The sequence below is a fragment of the Myotis myotis genome, unplaced genomic scaffold, assembly GCF_014108235.1.
Source record: "Myotis myotis isolate mMyoMyo1 unplaced genomic scaffold, mMyoMyo1.p scaffold_m19_p_2, whole genome shotgun sequence".
NCBI classification, from domain to species: domain Eukaryota; kingdom Metazoa; phylum Chordata; class Mammalia; order Chiroptera; family Vespertilionidae; genus Myotis; species Myotis myotis.
This window is the reverse complement of record NW_023416324.1, coordinates 209,197,877-209,216,076: the sequence shown is the minus strand read 5'-3', so window position 1 is coordinate 209,216,076 and position 18,200 is coordinate 209,197,877. Positions and strand designations below refer to the sequence as shown.

Sequence of the window (18,200 nt, the reverse complement as noted above, 5' to 3'; positions counted from 1 at the left end):
GGATAATATAATGAACTTCTAGGTACCCATCACTAGCTACAACAGTCCCCAATCAGAACGTGGTCAATTTTTTTAAGTCTAGTTTTATTTTTTTAATGTATTTATTGATTTTAGAAAGAGGAAAGAAGAGAGGTAGAGAGATAGAAACATCCACGAGAGAGAAACATGGATTGCTGCTTCCTGCATGCCACCTACTGGGGATTGAGCCAGCAACCCAGGCATGTGCCCTGACTGGGAATCCAACCATGACCTCTTAGTTCATGAACTGATGTTCAACCACTGAGCCACGCTAGCTGGGCAGGTGGCCAATTTTTATGCCATCTAAGTCCCTGTCTGCTTTCTCCTGAGTTATTTTTTCGGCAAGTCCTAGATATCATGTCTTGTTTGTGTGTAAATATTTCGGTGTGTATCTAATCCACAGGAGCTCCTTTTTAGAAACATGATCACCTAAAAAAATTAACAGTAATTCCTAAGTATCGTCTAATATTTACTTAATATTTAGATTTCTAGTATTGAATATGATCTTTCTAAAATGTGACCCAGCGGTCATCTGAGATCTTAGTTTCTTTTCTTTGTAATATGTGCTCTTCGAACCCAGATATGACCAGGTTGCAAATTTAGAGTAATGCTAGTTGGCCTTGTAGGATTCTTTTCTTCATAAGCTTTAAAAACTCTGTGAGTGAAAGGTATATCTCTGCCAAATCACTCATCAGCATCTGAAATAGAGAACCAAATCAGGTATTTGGACATAGATCACTTCGTTCTCTTTGGACGTGAACTGATATAATTATTGTTATTGTCCCCTTTTTCTTTCCTGTAGCTTGGCAGGTGACAGCACCAGTAGACTGGGTAGCTGCTTGAAGGGGCAGACTAGAACATGTGGGTTTGCGTGTTTTCCCTGAGTGCCCTCCTCATGTGCCCCCTCACGTGCCCGCTCTTGTACCCCCCAGGTCTCCGTCCCGCCTGGCGCACTGGACTGCTGGGTGTTTCTGAGCTGCCTGGAGGTGTTGCAGAGGATAGAAGGCTGCTGTGATCGGGCGCAGATAGACTCTAACATTGCCCACACTGTGGGTTTATGGAGCTATGCCACAGAAAAGGTAACTGCCCCTGAATGTAGACATGGGCATTGTCTGTGAGCTGTGCCTCTCAGGGCTGGATGGACTAAGCTGTTTGAAGAAGTGTTGTTCACTCAGTCACTATATGGGTTCTAGTTACTTTAGGACGTGTCTGGATTAAATGGTTCCTACTTGTACCACTTTATTCAGCACAGATTAAACACTTGTTATGCTTGTGCTGAAGGTGTGGTTCTCTGTCAGCAATTTTGGGGGACGGGGTCTACAAAGAAGGATGAAGTGTGAAACGTGAGAAATACAGCGTGGTCCCGTGTGTGCAGCACGAGGGCCTGCTGGAGTGGTGTCAAGGGATGCAGATTGAGCGGGAGGCCTTGAAAACTTGGGAGAGCGTAAGCAGGTGCATGGCGTAAGCTGAGAATTACCAACTTCAGAGACACTCTGAGAATTACTGTGTTGAAGGTAGGAGTGTGAAATGATCCCAATAAGTATATCTTCCTATCCAGATAAGAATTATTTAGATGGAAAGCTAATTTTTTTTTCTAAAATGTAGTTGGATTTTAATTTTTATATTTAAATGTATAAGTTCTCTGCTGACTCTTATGGCAAATTAAGTGAAATTGTGCATTTATCTCAACAGCTAAAATCCTTGGGCTACCTGTGTGGACTTGTGTCAGAAAAAGGACCCAACTCAGAAGACCTCAATAGGACAGTTGATCTTTTGGCAGGTTTGGGAGCTGAGCGCCCTGAAACAGGTACTTTCTGAGATGCACTTGTGCACGTAGTGCAGTGGAAAGTAATAAAATGTAGGTTGTAACTTGGCACATGTAACTCAAGTTCTAACAATATAATTACCATTTAGGATATTGTACTCATTAATAACTGACCAGATATTTTACCTTTTAGTAACATAAAGAAATGTTAGAACTTATTTAAGAAATTGTTGGAAGATTTCTCAAAACTGTGTCTGAGCTTCTCACAGGCTTACATGAGCTGATTATGACTTTATAACCCATGTGACATTTAAATGCACCAATTTCCCTGTGAATTACTAAATAATCTAGTGTTCTAACAGTACGACCACACAAATGATTTTCCTCAGTAAATTACTCCTAGGTAGTAAAAACACTTGTAAGGGAGCATTGCTAGTTCCTGTGGGTACAAGTATAGTGATGAGTATGATTTAGCATAACAGGGACAGACTCCTAATAGTTTGTCCCTGTTATCCAAGAACTGAAAGGACTCCTACTAAATTGAATACATTTACAAGGGAAAATGTATAATATTGCTCTGTCTCACCCAGAGACCACCTCAGATCATTTGGCAATATGTAATTCATTGGAGGGTTTGTAATATATACTTTAAAAAATTATAATCTCAAAGCTTTTTAAAAAAATTATATGAAGGGTTTAGACTATTTCATGCATTTATTAATTGGACAAGAATATAGGTAATTATGTAGTTTCAGCCTGCATGGCTATGTTTGTAGTCTCTACAAGTGTCAGATGAAGTCATCTGCCTGCAGCAGGCGAGCGGCACTGTAAACTCATGTGTCCTGAAATGGTGAAGATGAATTAGGACTTTTATTTCTTCTTTGTTTAAGCCAACACAGCTCAGAGTCCTTATAAGAAACTCAAAGAAGCATTGTCATCAGTAGAAGCTTTTGAAAAACACTACTTAGTAAGTATTTTATATGTTGTTCCCTGTCTACCGTGACAGAAAACCCAGCTCTAGAAGACTTTTTGCTGCTCTGTGACCTTGTGAATTGGGAATGAGCTGGAATTTGGGACCCCCTTCTTGTTGGCCTTTTCAGTTTCTTTGGTGCCCTAGGGAGTTGTGGGTAAAACCTAGAATAGCTGTTGTTCATTAAATGTTTACTAGTACTCATGGGGCCATACTTAGGCATAAACTTATCTTCAGACATTTATAGGTTTGTTTAAAATGACATTGCTAATTCAGTAGAATAGAATTTGTAAGAGAGGATAGTGAATGGCTTTCCATGGACAGAGGAATAATTTGGACTTAAACAGAGTTATTGTGCTTGCCTTTAAAGGATTTAAATTTGGAACCTTACAAAGCAGTATAGGTAGAAGCTGGGTGAGTCAACTGCGTACCTGAGTCATGGTTAACTCAAGAGTATTAGATGGTGGCTTCTAATAGTTTGTCCCTGTTACCCAAAGAGTGAAAAAAAAACACTAGAAATGTTACCCATATACAGAAAGTACGTTGACAAGCTAAATATTATATGCCTGCTGGGTTTGTATTTCTTTTATTATACAGCTTAATTTTATGTACAAGTTAATGATCTTGTATAAATCACATTATATGCCCTAGCTGGTTTAGCTCAGTGGATAGAGTAAGTTGGCCAGCGGACTGAAGGGTCCAGGTTCAGTTCCAATCAAGGGCACATGCCTGAGTTGCCAGCTCCATCCCCAGTAGGGGGCATGTAAGAGGCAGCCAATCAATGATTCTCATTAATGTTTCTATCTCTTCCTCTCCTTTTCTCTCTGAAATCAATAAAAATATATTTTAAAGAATAATAAATAAATCACATTATATAAAAACTCAATACAAAAGTAGATGCAAAGTAAAAATAATGTGTTATTTAATAACTCCTTTGCTTCAGCTTTGGGTAAATAAATGTGGGATGTGTCTAGCATTAAAATTAAAGTACAACATTATGTGGTGTTTTATTTTCCCACAGGATCTGTCCCACGCTACCATTGAAATGTATACAAGTATTGGGAGGATTCGATCTGCTAAGTTTGTTGGAAAGGATCTGGCAGAATTTTACATGTAATTGATTTTCTTTGAATTTCAGATATTTCACACCCGTAGGAAGAAAAGATTTGTTATGTATGGAGTTAATGTGAAGTGTACATATATTTATAGAATGAAAGATTAGAATCTGTTAACCAATCATCATCATTTTTTTCAATTTCTTCTGAAAACCAAATGGAGAGATTTTCAGCTTATTATTCTTAATAGCTGATACTGATCTTTGCATTCCTTTTACTTAATTAACATAATGATCTTATGTAGTATATATAACATTGTACATATGTAAGTATTATATGTAAGATATAGTATTATAATTACATTTATTCAGTTAAAGAATTATGAGGAAATATTTAAGATTCTACATCCAGTGTTTACTAAGTTGAAGTGTAGATTCCTAAATATTTTGTTCTGTAGCATTTTCTCTAGTTTATGTTAAATGCCTCCTAGGAGTTTGAAAGCCTGGAGGCCAGTGATGTAAAGTAACTGCATGTATTATGTTGGGAGAGAGGATGACCATGACTGAGTGATGCAAGGAGTATTCCCAGTCTTGCTCCAGCTTTAGACTCAGATTTCACAGAAAAACTCAAAACAGCATATTTCTCATGTGTTTGATAAAACTGGCCTGCCACAAAGGAGAAATCCCAGCTGGCAGTGTCATTGCTATTTGAAAGCATTGGAAAGAAATATGCATTATAAGGGAAAAGATTTTTAAGTTTTCTCAAAAGAAATGTGTGTTTGAAATGATGTCTTGAAATCTGTAGTACTTTCATTAGGTGAAACACGGAAGAATAATTTATTTCAACTGGTTGAAGCGGCTGCAAAAGGGGTTCATAGATCTTCTAAGTGACATTAAGTTTTCCAGCTTTGCTTAGAGTAGCTAGCCAGTCACTGCTTAGCAACAGTCAGGCTGGATTGGCTCTGTCGAGCCTCCATCTAGTGCAGCGGTTCTCAACCTGTGGGTCGCGACCCCTTTGGCGGTCGAACGACCCTTTCACAGGGGTGCCTAAGACCATCCTGCATATCAGATATTTACATTATGATTCATAACAGTAGCAACATTACAGTTATGAAGTAGCAACGAAAATAATTTTATGGTTGGGTCACAACATGAGGAACTGTATTTAAAGGGCCAGAAGGTTAAGAACCACTGATCTAGTGTATTTCAGGAGTAAGTTATTAGTGGAGCAAAGGAGCCGTGTCTGCAGATGCTGTGAGTGGTGCCCACCTGGACATTAGTCTGCTCTGAGGCCAGGTGCTACAGTGGCTAATCAGACAGTTAGGTCCTGGTTTCACCTTGGCCACATACTAGCTAGGTGGCAGGGCCTCCATCTCTGGGGGCTGAATGATGGTCTGTAGACTTTCAACTCTAGAATATAAGAATCTTTGGCTAGAGATAGTAACTGAAGAAGTATTGAAGGTTTGGATCTCTTTAAAAAGGGGTGGAATGGGAGAGGACCATAAAAGTGTAGAAAAACTAGCACATCATTTGATAGGTTTACATTTTATTTTATTTGAGAATTTGAGAAATGTCATTGCTTCAAGAGTAGGGCAGTAAAGACGGGGTGTCTTCCAAGGATGTCTGTTTAGCCTTAGCCTTTGTCCCGTGAGTTCGGTGGTCCCAGCCCTTTGGTGAAGGCCAGGAGACCCATGTTGTCATGGAAGCTTTGGCAAGCTCTTGCTAATTATGCTTTCAACTTTGGTTTATTCGGAACATCATGAAGGTTTAAATTCAGAAGATCCTCTCTTGGGTGATAAGTGTTGCTATTAAATTCTTCATAATTCTCTGTAAATCTTGGAAACCTGCTCAGTGCTATTTGCCCAAGCTTCCCTCTTGGTTGGGCCATATAGACTGCTTCCTTATTTCCTATCTTCAGTAGGTAGGTGGCATGAAGCCCTGATTTCGTAGCTTCCTCCCTAACTAGCTACGTACCTTCACCTTCTCTTAGCCTTGGTAGTCTTATATGTCAGCTTGAGGTAGTGAACAGTGCCCTCACTTTCTTCTCCTGAGATTCGATTATTAAAGTTCTTCGACTAGTGTATGATGCTGGGCAAGTGGTGTGGGATCATCATCGCCATGAGCCCATTTTCAGGCCCAGAGATGGATTCCTGATCTGGTCCTCTTTCTCAGACCAGAGCGCGTCTCAGAGAAGGACTGTCTAAGATGGTACGAAGGTCATTGTGGAGGGCTGGAAAGGGTGGAGAGCAGGTCATAAAAATCATGTCTAAGTTTGTTGATTATCATGAACCATAATGAAAGCTTCTGTTTGTTGATTTGCAAGGAAGAAAAAGTCTCCACAGAAGGCAGAAACCTATCTTCAAGGAGCACTGAAGAATTACCTGGCTGAGGGCTGGGCACTGCCTATCACACACACAAGGAAGCAGCTGGCTGAATGTCAAAAACACCTTGGACAGATTGAGAAGTATCCTTTAAGTGTAGCATTTTCATGAAATAGGAAAATTGGTTTTTTTTTAAACAGCAACAATGTCTACAATTGAGTGTTTAATAAGCACCTAATAATTAGAAGGGAAAAAGCCAACCTGTACATGGGTATCATGTTAAATATAAGTTAAATGCCTATTCCTCACATTTGATCTCTGAGTTCCTAATACTTTTTTAAAAAAATACATTTTTATTGATTTTTAGAGAGAGAGGAAGGGAGAGGCATAGAACGATAGAAACTTTGTTGAGAAACATCATCGAGTGATTGCCTCTTGCACACCCCCTAGTGAGATTGAGCCAGCAACCCGGGTATGTGCCCTGACTGGGAATTGAACCTGTGACCTTTTGGTTCTTGAGTCCGTGCTCAACCACTGAGCTGGGCTGAATTCCTAATAATTAAAAAAAAAGGGGGGAGGCGGGGTAATACCTGTTAAACTGCACTTCTCTGGGGCCTGGAGAAGCTGTTTGCATGCAGCACCCCTTGGTATAAGGTCCTCTGTGCTGGTCCTTTGACTCTCCACTCCAGCTACCTTCAGACCAGCAGCCTTTTAGCCAGCGATCATCACTTAACTGAAGAGGAACGAAAATACTTCTGCCAAGAGATACTCAACTTTGCCAGTGAACAGACAGACAGCTCAGGTAAGACCAATGGTTAAAGCTTTTTATTGTGAACATTTTCAATGTTACAGAAAAGTAAACAGAGTACACAATGTATAATGTATACTAACCACCTAGATTCAACAACTACTAACACTTTGCTGTGTAGCAAACATGTATCTAAATATTTCTTTTTACTTTTTTCTTTTTGCTGAACTTTAAAGCAACCTCAGACCAAGTATAACACTTCACCCTGAAACAGTGTAGCATGCGTCTTGGAGAACAAGGGCAGCCCCCTAACCATGCCCAAATTGACAGGGTTCTAACTTCCTGGTACTCAGTAGCTCAAATTCAAATCTCCTCATTGTTTTTTGACATTATTTTTAGTGGAGTCTAATCAGGGATCATATATTACATTTGATTGTTGTATCTGAATTCTCTTTTAATTTAAAAGTTTTTCCCATCTTTTTTTTTCAAGACACTGATCAAAATTTTTTAATGTCACTGCTGTTTTGAGATAGAATTTACATACCATAAAATTCACTGTTTTGCAGTGTAAAATTCAACCCCTTTTAGTATATTCATAGATATGTGCACATCACCACAATCCACTCTCTGTCTCTAGATACTATTTTGGATATTTCATGTGAATGCAATCATATACCATGTGGTTTTTTGTGACTGGCTTCTTTCATTCAGCATAATGTTTTCAAGATTCATCCATGTTGTAATGTGTCAGTATTTCATTCTTTTTTATGTCTAATAATATTCCATTGTATGGATGGCCCACATTCATTGGTTGTGTGTAAAACACTGACCTTTAGACATTTAGCCAGTTGTTTCATGGACTGTTCCACCTTCTGGAGTTTGTTCAGTGTTTCCTCATGGGTGTGTCCAACAGAAAGGTTGTTCCGGAAGGCTAAGATTCAAGCTAAAACTTTTGGCAAATATATTTTCTAGCTAATGCTGTGTGGTAAGATTAAATTTATTATAACACTTAGCTCCTGGGGTTTTGTTTATCAAGAAGAGTACTTACTTAAAATAGTACTGTCTTTTTTTTTTTTTTTTTTTAATCTTCACCCAAGGATATTTTTCCTATTTATTTTTAGAGAGAGTGAAAGGGAGGGAGGGGGGAGAGAGAGAGAAACATTGATGTGAGAGAGACACATCAACTGGTTGCTTTTCGCACTGACCAGGGCCGTGGATCGAATCTGCAACTGAGGCACATGCCCTTAACTGGGACTCGAACCCACGACCCTTTGGTCCGTGGGCGGACACTCCAACCACTGAGCCAGACGGCCAGGGCTAAAATAGTACTGTCTTGGTCAGCTGTGGTGGCCATCACAAAATGCCATGGACTGGATGTGTGAGCAGCAGATGTACATTGTCTCACAGCTCTGGAGGCTGGAATCTGAGACCAGATGCCATCAGGGTTAGTTTCTGATGAGGCCTCTCCTCCTGACTTGTGCTTACATGGAAGGAGGGAGGGGTGTTTGGGGCTTCAGCTTTAGAGTGTGGGGGGAACACAGTTCAGTCCATAGCAGTTACTAACTACTGGAAAGCCAGTGTTTCATAGGTTTGGCTTCAGGTCCATATGGTCATTGACTGCTGGCGTGTTTCACTCACATTGAGCTGTTCGGATGGGTTTCTCAGGAGCAACATGGCCTTGATTAGTTGGTTTGTTTAGGTTCTTTAATGGGCCCAAACTAGCTGTTGGTAGAGCCTTGTGCCACATCTGCTGTGTGTGACATAGATGTGAGACTGTGCAGTTATGTCTTTCCTGCCAACGTTCTTTGGTATCTCTGTGTGAATCGGCTATTCCGTGGTCATCCGCTATTTTTTGTGTGATTTTATAGCATCACCATCAGCAGGTTCTTTTGTTGATTAGTGTTTAATAAATACCACTGCTCAGTATGGCAGCCCTGTGGATTTTCTAGACTAACCAGGTGCTTGTAGAAAGGAGGTCAGAGAAAGCAGTGGGTTTCTCTTGGTTAGTGACTGTGGGGTGGGCTGCACTGGCCCTCTGCAGTTCAGGAGGCAGGGCTCCTTGCTCAATGGGCTGACGTCATAGGCCGGCAAGCACCTGGGTTTGCTTCCCGATATGCAGGGGTGGGTGGACATCTTCATTTGGGAATTTTGTTATGGAGGTGGAAAGTGGTGGAATTCCTTGAAACAGCTGTAGGAATTAGACTATTTAAGAATGTTGTTTTGGCCCTGGCCAGTGTGGATCAGTTGGCTGAGTGTCATCTCATGCACCAAAAGGGAGCTGCTTCAATTCCTGGTCAGGGCACATGCCCAGGTTTCGGACTTGATCCCCAGTAGGAAGCAGCTGATCAATGTTTCCTTCTCCCCTCCCTTTCCCCTCGCCCTCTTCCTCGTCCTCCCTCTTCCCTCCCTCTCCCATTCAAAATGCTTTGAAATTGAAGAGTTGACCTGTATTTCTCTTTGGTTTATCAAAACAGAACTTAGAAACCATTATTTCTTCAGGTTTTATGATTTCCAGGCGTTATCTAGGCATTTGATTATGTTCTGCTTTTGACAAAGTAATTCTTGGTGTGTGAAGATGGTATGAGGTTGTGTAGTTTTAAACTGTCTCATTTGAACTTCATTACTTCTTGCTTCTCATGTTGAGCATACTCCAGTTGGCCCAATGGTAACCAAGGTCCTGCTGCCTCTGCATCTTCTAGAAGTGTGACTTGGGAAGAAAAATATGGTGCTATGTATTTGCAGGTCACAAAGTCGTTCTCCCTATGCATTCCTTTGCACATCTGAGAGATCTCCGTTTTACTCCCTCCAATGCCGTGGTACACGTGGGTGGTGTTTTATCCGTGGAGATAACTGTATGCAGTCAGATGCCTGTCCCTGTCCACATGGACCAGATTGCCATCAGCGTCCACTTCAGCATCGAGAAAAACAGTTACCGGAAGACTGCTGAGTGGCTTACCAAGCACAAGACGTCCAATGGGATTATTAACTTTCCAATGGAGACCTCGCCTTTCCCCGCGTCCCAGAACAGTTTACCGGCTCTGGAGTTGTATGAGATGTTTGAGAGAAGCCCTTCCGATAACTCCTTGAACACCACGGGGATTATATGCAAAAACGTTCACATGCTCCTTAGACGGCAGGAAAGCAGCACTGCTCTGGACACGCCCTCAGGGGTGGCTCTGGATGACGGGGCCCCTGTGCTGAAGTGCTGCGGTGTGACTCTGGAACCAGGGGCCAATACCATAACCTTCAGGACACAGGTGTGTGTTGAGTTGGGGAGGTGACTTCAGAGGTGGTCAGCAGGGGGCGCTGGCCTGCAAGCATTATCTGAAGTATGGTGGGAGGCAAGTGCAGGCCTCTGTTCTTTTAACCCTGGTAATGTTTTATCCTTAAAGAAAAATAGACTGACAGTTAAAATAATTTTTATACTTATACAGTTTTAAGGCAATTGATAACTTTTGAATGAAGGTCTTAACATAGTTGGGTTCTCACTGGACTTAGATTTTTTGCCTTTGTTTTAAAATATACCCTCATTTGTTAAAATGAGATTTCAAAGAAGGTAGCATCCTTGATGTTAAAGTTTATTTTCCTTTTGCGACTCATGGCTGTCAAAGCAGTTGCTTCTGATGCACTCTGACAGTCTCCCATGCAGTGTGTCCTATAACCCCTGCTAATCAGGGTTGTGGCCTCTGAGAAGGACAGCTATTTGTCACATGTGTTTTAGTCTAGTCTGAGAGCAGGTTTTATATCTCATGCATTCAGAGAGAATGCCACAGATAAAGTTTATTGAATTGAAAATTCATTATTAGAAGTCAAGTTGAAGCCCCAATTACTCAGAAAGACATCAGTAGAAGTTTTTAGGGCCCTTTGCACAGCCTGCCTATAGACATGTGAGCACAGAGCAGTAGGATAAGGAGGGTAAAAGAAGGATCAGTTCAGGGATAATGGTACCTCCTGCTCTTTGGGTGCTCACAATTGCGAGAGTGGGTGACGACTTTCCAAGTGCTTGATTTGACCCTAGGCCAAGGAGCCTGGAACATACACGCTGCGGCAGCTGTGCGCCTCGGCGGGCCCAGTGTGCTTCGTACTTCCGCACCTCTACCCGCTGGCGCAGTACGATGTGTACTCCCAGGAGCCGCAGCTGCACGTGGAGCCACTGGCCGGTGAGTGGGCTGCACAAAGCTGGGATTGTGGGGTTCTGGTTTGCACTTCACTCCTTTTTGGAAGAGTCTGAAAGCAGACCTTTCTGCATCAGTGGACTTCCAGCACAGTGTAGCCGGATTTCTCTGTAAGAGATGTTTGGGGTAGCATCAAAGAAATCTTGCCCGGCTGTGACTTTTCTGTTCATCGAATATTTGCGTTCTGTAAATGCTAACTTTCATGTTTAATAAGCATGGTAAATCCAAACATAAAAAATGAGAGAAAAATAAGCCATCAGTTAATGTCAACTACAGAGAACTTAATAAGTAAATACAATTTCTTGATCTCCTAGCATAGTATTTGAGAAAGTCAAAGCTGTTGTCCTCTTTGTTAAGTTCTTTTTTTAAAATTTTTTATTAAGTTGCCGAAACCGGTTTGGCTCAGTGGATAGAGCGTCGGCCTGCGGACTGAAAGGTCCCAGGTTCGATTCCGGTCAAGGGCATGTACCTGCGTTGCAGGCATATCCCCAGTAGGAGATGTGCAGGAGGCAGCTGATCGATGTTTCTCTCTCATCGATGTTTCTAACTCTCTCTCTCTCCCTTCCTCTCTGTAAAAAATCAATAAAATATATTTAAAAAAAAATTTTTTTTATTAAGTTATTACATATGTGCCCTTATCCCCACATTAACCCCCATCTCCCCCACTCATGCCCTCACCCCCCTGTTGTCTGTGTCCATTGGTTAGACCTGTATGCTTGCATGTAAGTCCTTTGGTTGATCTTAATTTCAAAAATTAGAAAGAATTGGTGTAAACAAATGATTTAAAACCACACATCAATTAAAACAGTGAAACAGAATGTCTTAGTTGTTTAGGCTGGAACAATGTATTTATTGGCTTATTTCTTCCATTTGAAAAAAAAAATCAAAGAAAGCATTTTTTTCTATTGAATCTCCCCATACTCTCTATTTTTGTGTTTTTAAACTTCTCCCATGGCCATCAGGAAAGGCCTCAGATGCTGAACACAGCAGTCTCTCAAATGATTCTACAGTCAGAGAACCTTTTGTGAAAAAGGCTAAGCTTTGTTGCTGGCAGAGCCTGGAATGTGCCCGGTGAGACCAGCCAGCTGTGCTCACACCTCCCTGCTGCAGCCCCTCCCTCCTTGTGCCCCTGCCTTCCCACCCTCTGTCTTGTCTGTTTCTTTCTCTTCCGTGTTTCTTATCTCTTGCCTTCTTCCTTCCGCCTTCCCTGGAGTGGGATGGATTCCCAGAAACCTTAGCTCATTTTCATGTTAAGAGAAACCAATAGCCATGTCTTTAACTGAGTTGTTTTTAAGCCAAAGATCTTGAAGGCCTAATCTGAAACATCCAAAGAAGATTCTGAATATCAATAGCACATGCAATTTCATCAGTCTGTTCTAAAAATAAAAAATAAAAAAAATTATTGATTTGAGAGAGAGAGAGAAACATGAGTTTATTGTTCCACTTATTAAACTTTCATTGGTTGATTCTTGTATGTGCCCTGACCAGAAATCAGACCCTCAACCTTGGCTATCGGGACGACGCTCTAACTAACTGAGCTAACAGACCAAGTCTCATGAATCTGTTCTTCGGTGTCATTATCTGATTGTCTCTTACTAACTTATTGGCAGATAAAATTTGAGCCCCTCATAGACATGGTTGCCAGTGTGATCCCTAACTCTTAGCCAAAGTGGTGATGAGACACCTCAGGCTCAAAGCTTCTCTTAGTCTCAGCAAGAACCCCCCAACCCTGCAGTCCGTGTAATTGAGATTAAAGTGAGAGTGGAGGGATGGAAACAGTGAATTTGAGGAGAATCTGAAGTGAACAAATCTTTTCTAGTAGAAAAAACAGTGCTTTTTTGTTGTTTTTATTTTTTTTAAAAACTGTATTTTAGCCTCATACTAGTTCCTCCATTGCTATTTTTGGGTGAGAGTGATGCTAAGTGCAGTCTTTTTCCCTTTAGATAGCCTTTTAGCTGGTATTCCTCAGAAGGTCAAGTTCACTGTCACTACTGGCCATTATACAGTGAAAAACGGGGACAGCCTCCAACTCAGCAATGTGGAAGCCATGCTCATCCTGTGTCACGCAGAGAACAAAGCCGTGATCTATTCTAACACGAGAGGTAAGGGGTGGTCACCTAGCAGGTGGACTCTCAGCATTGTTTGCCGTGCAGATCATGAGGATGTAAGGAGCTGTCATCCCTTTCATCCTCAGTTAGCACCTGAGGCCTGCTTCTGTCCACAACTCTCTCCTGGCAGCATCCTGCCTGGGGTGGGCAGTGACCCTGCCCCTGGATGGGGCGTTACATATGGGAAGGATAAACAGAGCCGTGCATGTGCTCGGTGCCAGGTGGTGCTGACCCTGCTAGGACTTCGGATGCAGCATGGGCCTGTGCTTAATAGTGATGCCCTGTGGGCCTCTAGCCTCCTACAACCCTCCCCGCTTTCCTCACCAAAAAGCAAAAGTAAATCGGCCTTTTTAGGCAGTGGACAGTCTGTCCCCCCGGTCCTCAGCTGTGAGTTATGGAGGGAAGGACGCTGCTCCCTTTCTGGGAGGGAGCACGTTGTGCAGGACACACACAATGCTCTTCTGTATTCAGATTGAGCACAATGACAGCTCTCTGGCCTGGGACCAGCTGGCTTTCATGCAGTGTGACTCTGTCTTAGGGGGCTTTGTTCCTGATTTTCCTGCCTCTTCAGTCCCACCTTAGTCCTTTCTGTGCTTTTATATGTATAGGAGCAGCAGGAGTTGGGCTGGAACTTCACTGCTGGGCCCATCACCTGCTAGAAGAAAAAGGAACAAGGAAACAGAAGGAATGTGTTTGAAGTGACTTTTTCTATCTTTCCTAGAAAAGGCTTCTGACGCATCACTCCGAGTTCAGTCGTCTGACAAGGTCACAAGCATCAGTCTGCCTGCAGCGCCTGCATACCACATGATCGAATTTGAACTGGAAGTTCTGTCTTTACCTTCAGCTCCAGCAGCTGGAGGGGAGGAGGGGAGCACCATGCTGGGGATGACAGAGGCCCAGAGGAACCCTAAGGACACACAGAAAGCTGACCACTGCATGGCTACCACAGACCACAAAGTAAGGAGGGTCATGTCCTGCTGGTTCTGAAAGCCAGTGCATAAGAGATGACTTCGGTTGAAGTGGCAGATTTCCAGTTCCTGATGCCGCGCACTCTTGTTGGGTTTAGCACTAATACCTGTGAATCACCTTTGATAATGGGTACATCTTGGAGAGACAAAGACAGACAGCTCTAACTTTCCTATCCCAGCTCAAGAGGGAAGGACAGTTTATTGTGAAAGATAGTGTTTGCTTAAGGGAGGCAACCTTGGGCCCGTAGTCTGTTTGTCCTAGTGATTAGGCTAGAGGGAGTTATGTGCCTTGGTGTGCTTGTTTCTGTCCACTGAGGTGTCACATCAAACTTAGCAAGGAAAAAACTCTGCTTTGGTGCTGGTATTTATTGACAGTGTTTTGAGCAATCCATGACTTTGGTCCCCGATCCACAGCCCATCAGCTCACGCAATGTGTTGCTAGCATTGTGTTGATTCCAGGTATGTCTGTGTCTTGTAACACAGATATCGGTTCTGAGGGCTTCTGACCAGCTCAGGTGTAGAAGTGTATTCTTGTGGCTGCATGAATAAAGTCAAGACCCATCTGTATGCTGCCTATAACAGACTCACTTTAGATGTAAGGATACACACAGACTGAAAGTGAAGGGATGAAAAAAGATATTCCATGCAAATAGATATCAAAAGAAAGCTGAAGTAGCTCTACTGATTTTAGACAAAATAGACTTTAAAACAAAGGTTGTAATAAGAGACAAAATAGACTTTAAAACAAAGATTGTAATAAGAGACATTACATAATAATAAAATAGATCAATACAAAGAAAAAATATAACATTTATATACCCAACATAGGAATACCTAAATATATAAAGCAAATACTAACAGGAAGAAGTAGATAACAATACAATAATAGTAGGGGACTTACTACCCCACTTACATTAATGGATAGACCATCTAAATAGAAAATCAGTAAGGAAATGTTGCTCTTAGACATGCTGGAGCAAATCAATTTAATGCGTATGCAGAGCATTCCATCCAAATGCAAAAGAATACATGTCCTTCTCCAGTGCATGCGGGACATTTCCAAGGTAGATCATGTTAGATCACAAGTCTTAATACATTTAAGAGAGTTGAAATCATATCAGGCATCTTCTTCAACCACAACGGTATGAAACTAGAAATTACGTGAAGAAAACTGGAAAATTCACAAATATGTGGAGATTAAACAACTTGCTACTGAACAGCCAATGTGTCAAAGGAGAAACCAAAAAAATACCTTGAGACAAATGAAAATGGAAATGTAACATACCAAGATTTATGGGCTGCAGCATAAGCAGTTTTAAGAGGGAAGTTCAGAGTGATAATTGCCTATCTCAGGAAGCAAGAAAGTCTCAAACAACCCATCTTTGTACCTGAAGGAACTAGATAAAGAACAGACAAAGCCCAGAGTTAGTATAAGGAAGGAAATAAAAATTAGAGTAAAAATAAATGAGAGAGACTAAAAAGACAATAGCAGAAATCACTAAAATTAAGAGTTCTTTGAAAAGATAAAATTGACAAGCCTTTAGCTGGATTCACCAAGAGAAAAAGAGTGGAGGGATAGAAACAAATACCATGGAAATACAAAGGATTCTACGGTGAACAATTATATGCCAATAAATTGGACAACCTAGAAGAAATGGATAAATTTGTAGAAATACAAAAAGGTTTATGGTGAACAATTATACTTCAACAAATTGGGCAACCTAGAAGAAATGCATAAATTTTTAGAAATATACAACCTTTCAGGTCTGAATCATATGAAATAGAAAATCTAAGCAGATTCATTACTAGTGAGGAATTGAATGAGTGATGAAAAACCTCCCAACAAAAGTTGAGGACAAGATGGCTTTACTAGTAAATTCTACTAAACATTCAAAGAAGAATTAATGCCAGTCTTGCTCAAACTCTTTCAAAAAGTACAAGAGGAAGGAACACTTGCAAACTTATTTTACGAGTCCCTGATAGATACCAAAACCAGAAAAGATGCCGTAGGAAAGAAAATTATAGGCTAACATTCCTGATGAAGATAGGTGCAAAACTCCGTAACAAAATGTTAACAAACCAGATGCAACAACCATATGGGATCATAAATCCCTGTATGATCAAGAGGGATTTATTCCAGGGATGTAAGGTGGGTTCAAATCCGCATACCAGTTGGTGTGGTACACATCACCAAAATGGACAAAATTACATGATCATCTCAATAGATGCAGAAAAAGCATTTGACAAAATTTTGCATCCATTTATGATAAAGACTCTCAACAAAGTGGATACTGAAGGAGCATACCTCAGCTTAATGAAGACGATATGACAATCCCACAACTAATATCATACTCAGCAGTGAAAAGCTGTAGATTTTTTCCCTAAGATTAAGAACAAGACGAGGATACCCACTCACACCACTCTTTTTTACAACAGTATTGGATGTCTAAGTCAGAGCAGTTAGTCAAGAAAAAGAAATCAAAGGCATACAGATTGGAAAGGGAGAAAAGAAATTGACCATTTGCAGATGACATGATCTTATATATAGAAAATCCTAAAGACTTGATCAAAAAACTGTTAGAACCTTTTATGGATGAATGGGTAAAGAAGTGATACGCACAGTGGAGTATTATTTGGCCATAAAAAGGAATGAAATCTTCCTATTTGCAGCAGCACGAGTGGATCTCAGTGGTATTATGCTAAGTGAAATAAATCGGAGAGAGAAAGGGAAATACTATATCTTCTCTCTTAAATGTGGAATCTAAAAAATATTCAAAAACACCTTGCAGATACAGAAAACAGATTGGTGGTAGTAGGTGGGAGCAGTGGTTGAACTGTTTTTTTGTTTTAGTTTAAATGACAAGTTTTAAAAAGTATATGCACAATAGGCTAAGAAATGCAGTCATTTTAAAGAGAGGCATAGAATATCAGACCAGTGGCACCTAAAGAATAATGTTTTTATTTTTCAGTCTTTGAAATGTTTTCCCTCACCTGATACAGAGTTCAGGAGACAAAGATGGTGTTTATTTCAATTAAGAGCATATAATCATGCTGAATGAGTGAGTTTCCATATTCAATATATTTGTTAAGTGAGGGAAATAAATCGAAGCTTGAGGCCTGGTTTCTGCCCTTACAGGAATTAATAGCTTTGTCCACACTGTGCCTTGATTGGTTTTCAGCTATGCATTCAGCGTCATGTGGGTTAAGTGTTTGAATAATTCATTTAATTTTTTAATAGTTAATGACTGAGTAATATCATCTAGACATAAGTGATTAAAAGCACTTTGTCATAACTTCCTGCACAGTAAAAAAATACATATAGCATCACGGCCACATGTGGGAGGATAGCGAGGTATGGCTTGTGTGCTTGCTGCGGCCTCTGCTCCGCAGCCATTGAGACGATTCTGGTGACTCCTGGACGTTCTGCCGGTCCCATGTCCATTTTTCTTGACTGTGTATGTAGCTTTGTGTCTCTCCTGTGTTTGTGCATATGTTTAGTGGGGTTTTCCTTCTGAATAAGGAATTGTAAAGCCATCAAGTATGTAGGAAATTGGCAGCCCCCGCAGACTTGGATGGATGGTGGTGGTGCTGTGCCATTGGTGAGTAATCTGAATGGGTGTCCCTCTGTTTATCCTAGGTGTCCATCGAGTGCCCGTGGTCCATCTACTCCACTGTCATCGCACTGACGTTCAGCGTGCCCTTCAAGACCACACATGCTGTGCTGTCAGCCGGGACACGGTAAGGGAGGCCCTGCTTCTGTCGCAGGCTCTTTGACATAGAGACCCTTGCTGTTGAGAGCTTGGCTTTGGTGACCTTGAGCACATTTTCTTACATGACCATGATGCCATTGTCCACTACAGTACCCAGTCTATACTGAGATCTCCCCAGCTGTCTCAGTAGTGGACTGCACAGCTGGTTTGTGGGAGAGGGGATCCATCCAAGTGCCCGTGATATTATCAGACCTTTCTTTCCGTCCTTGCCTTGTTCTTCAAGTCCATGACCCATTGACAAACATGGGCCAGTTGTCCTCTGGAAGGTGCGCATTCTGCATTTGCCTGGTCACATCCTTGTGG

At 41.3% G+C, this 18,200-nt stretch overlaps 1 protein-coding gene across 10 annotated transcripts in view; it reads left to right on the top strand.

Annotated features, from left to right (window-relative positions):
* The window catches only part of TRAPPC10 (trafficking protein particle complex 10), a 78,815-nt gene that overhangs the window by 46,433 nt on the left and 14,182 nt on the right, over positions 1-18,200 (top strand). For 9 of the 10 annotated variants that reach the window (XR_004974232.1, XM_036351385.1, XM_036351384.1 and 6 more), the window contains 11 exons: positions 951-1,097; positions 1,711-1,825; positions 2,674-2,750; positions 3,775-3,866; positions 6,131-6,271; positions 6,818-6,930; positions 9,619-10,133; positions 10,895-11,036; positions 12,995-13,153; positions 13,881-14,116; positions 17,765-17,865. Coding sequence is in view for 9 of the 10 variants with exons in the window: in XM_036351385.1 (XP_036207278.1) it covers positions 951-1,097; positions 1,711-1,825; positions 2,674-2,750; positions 3,775-3,866; positions 6,131-6,271; positions 6,818-6,930; positions 9,619-10,133; positions 10,895-11,036; positions 12,995-13,153; positions 13,881-14,116; positions 17,765-17,865 (1,838 nt within the window). In the remaining variant the exon portion in view is untranslated. The remainder of the gene's footprint in view (positions 1-950; positions 1,098-1,710; positions 1,826-2,673; positions 2,751-3,774; positions 3,867-6,130; positions 6,272-6,817; positions 6,931-9,618; positions 10,134-10,894; positions 11,037-12,994; positions 13,154-13,880; positions 14,117-17,764; positions 17,866-18,200) is intronic. The other variant, XM_036351386.1, reaches the window with a different exon arrangement.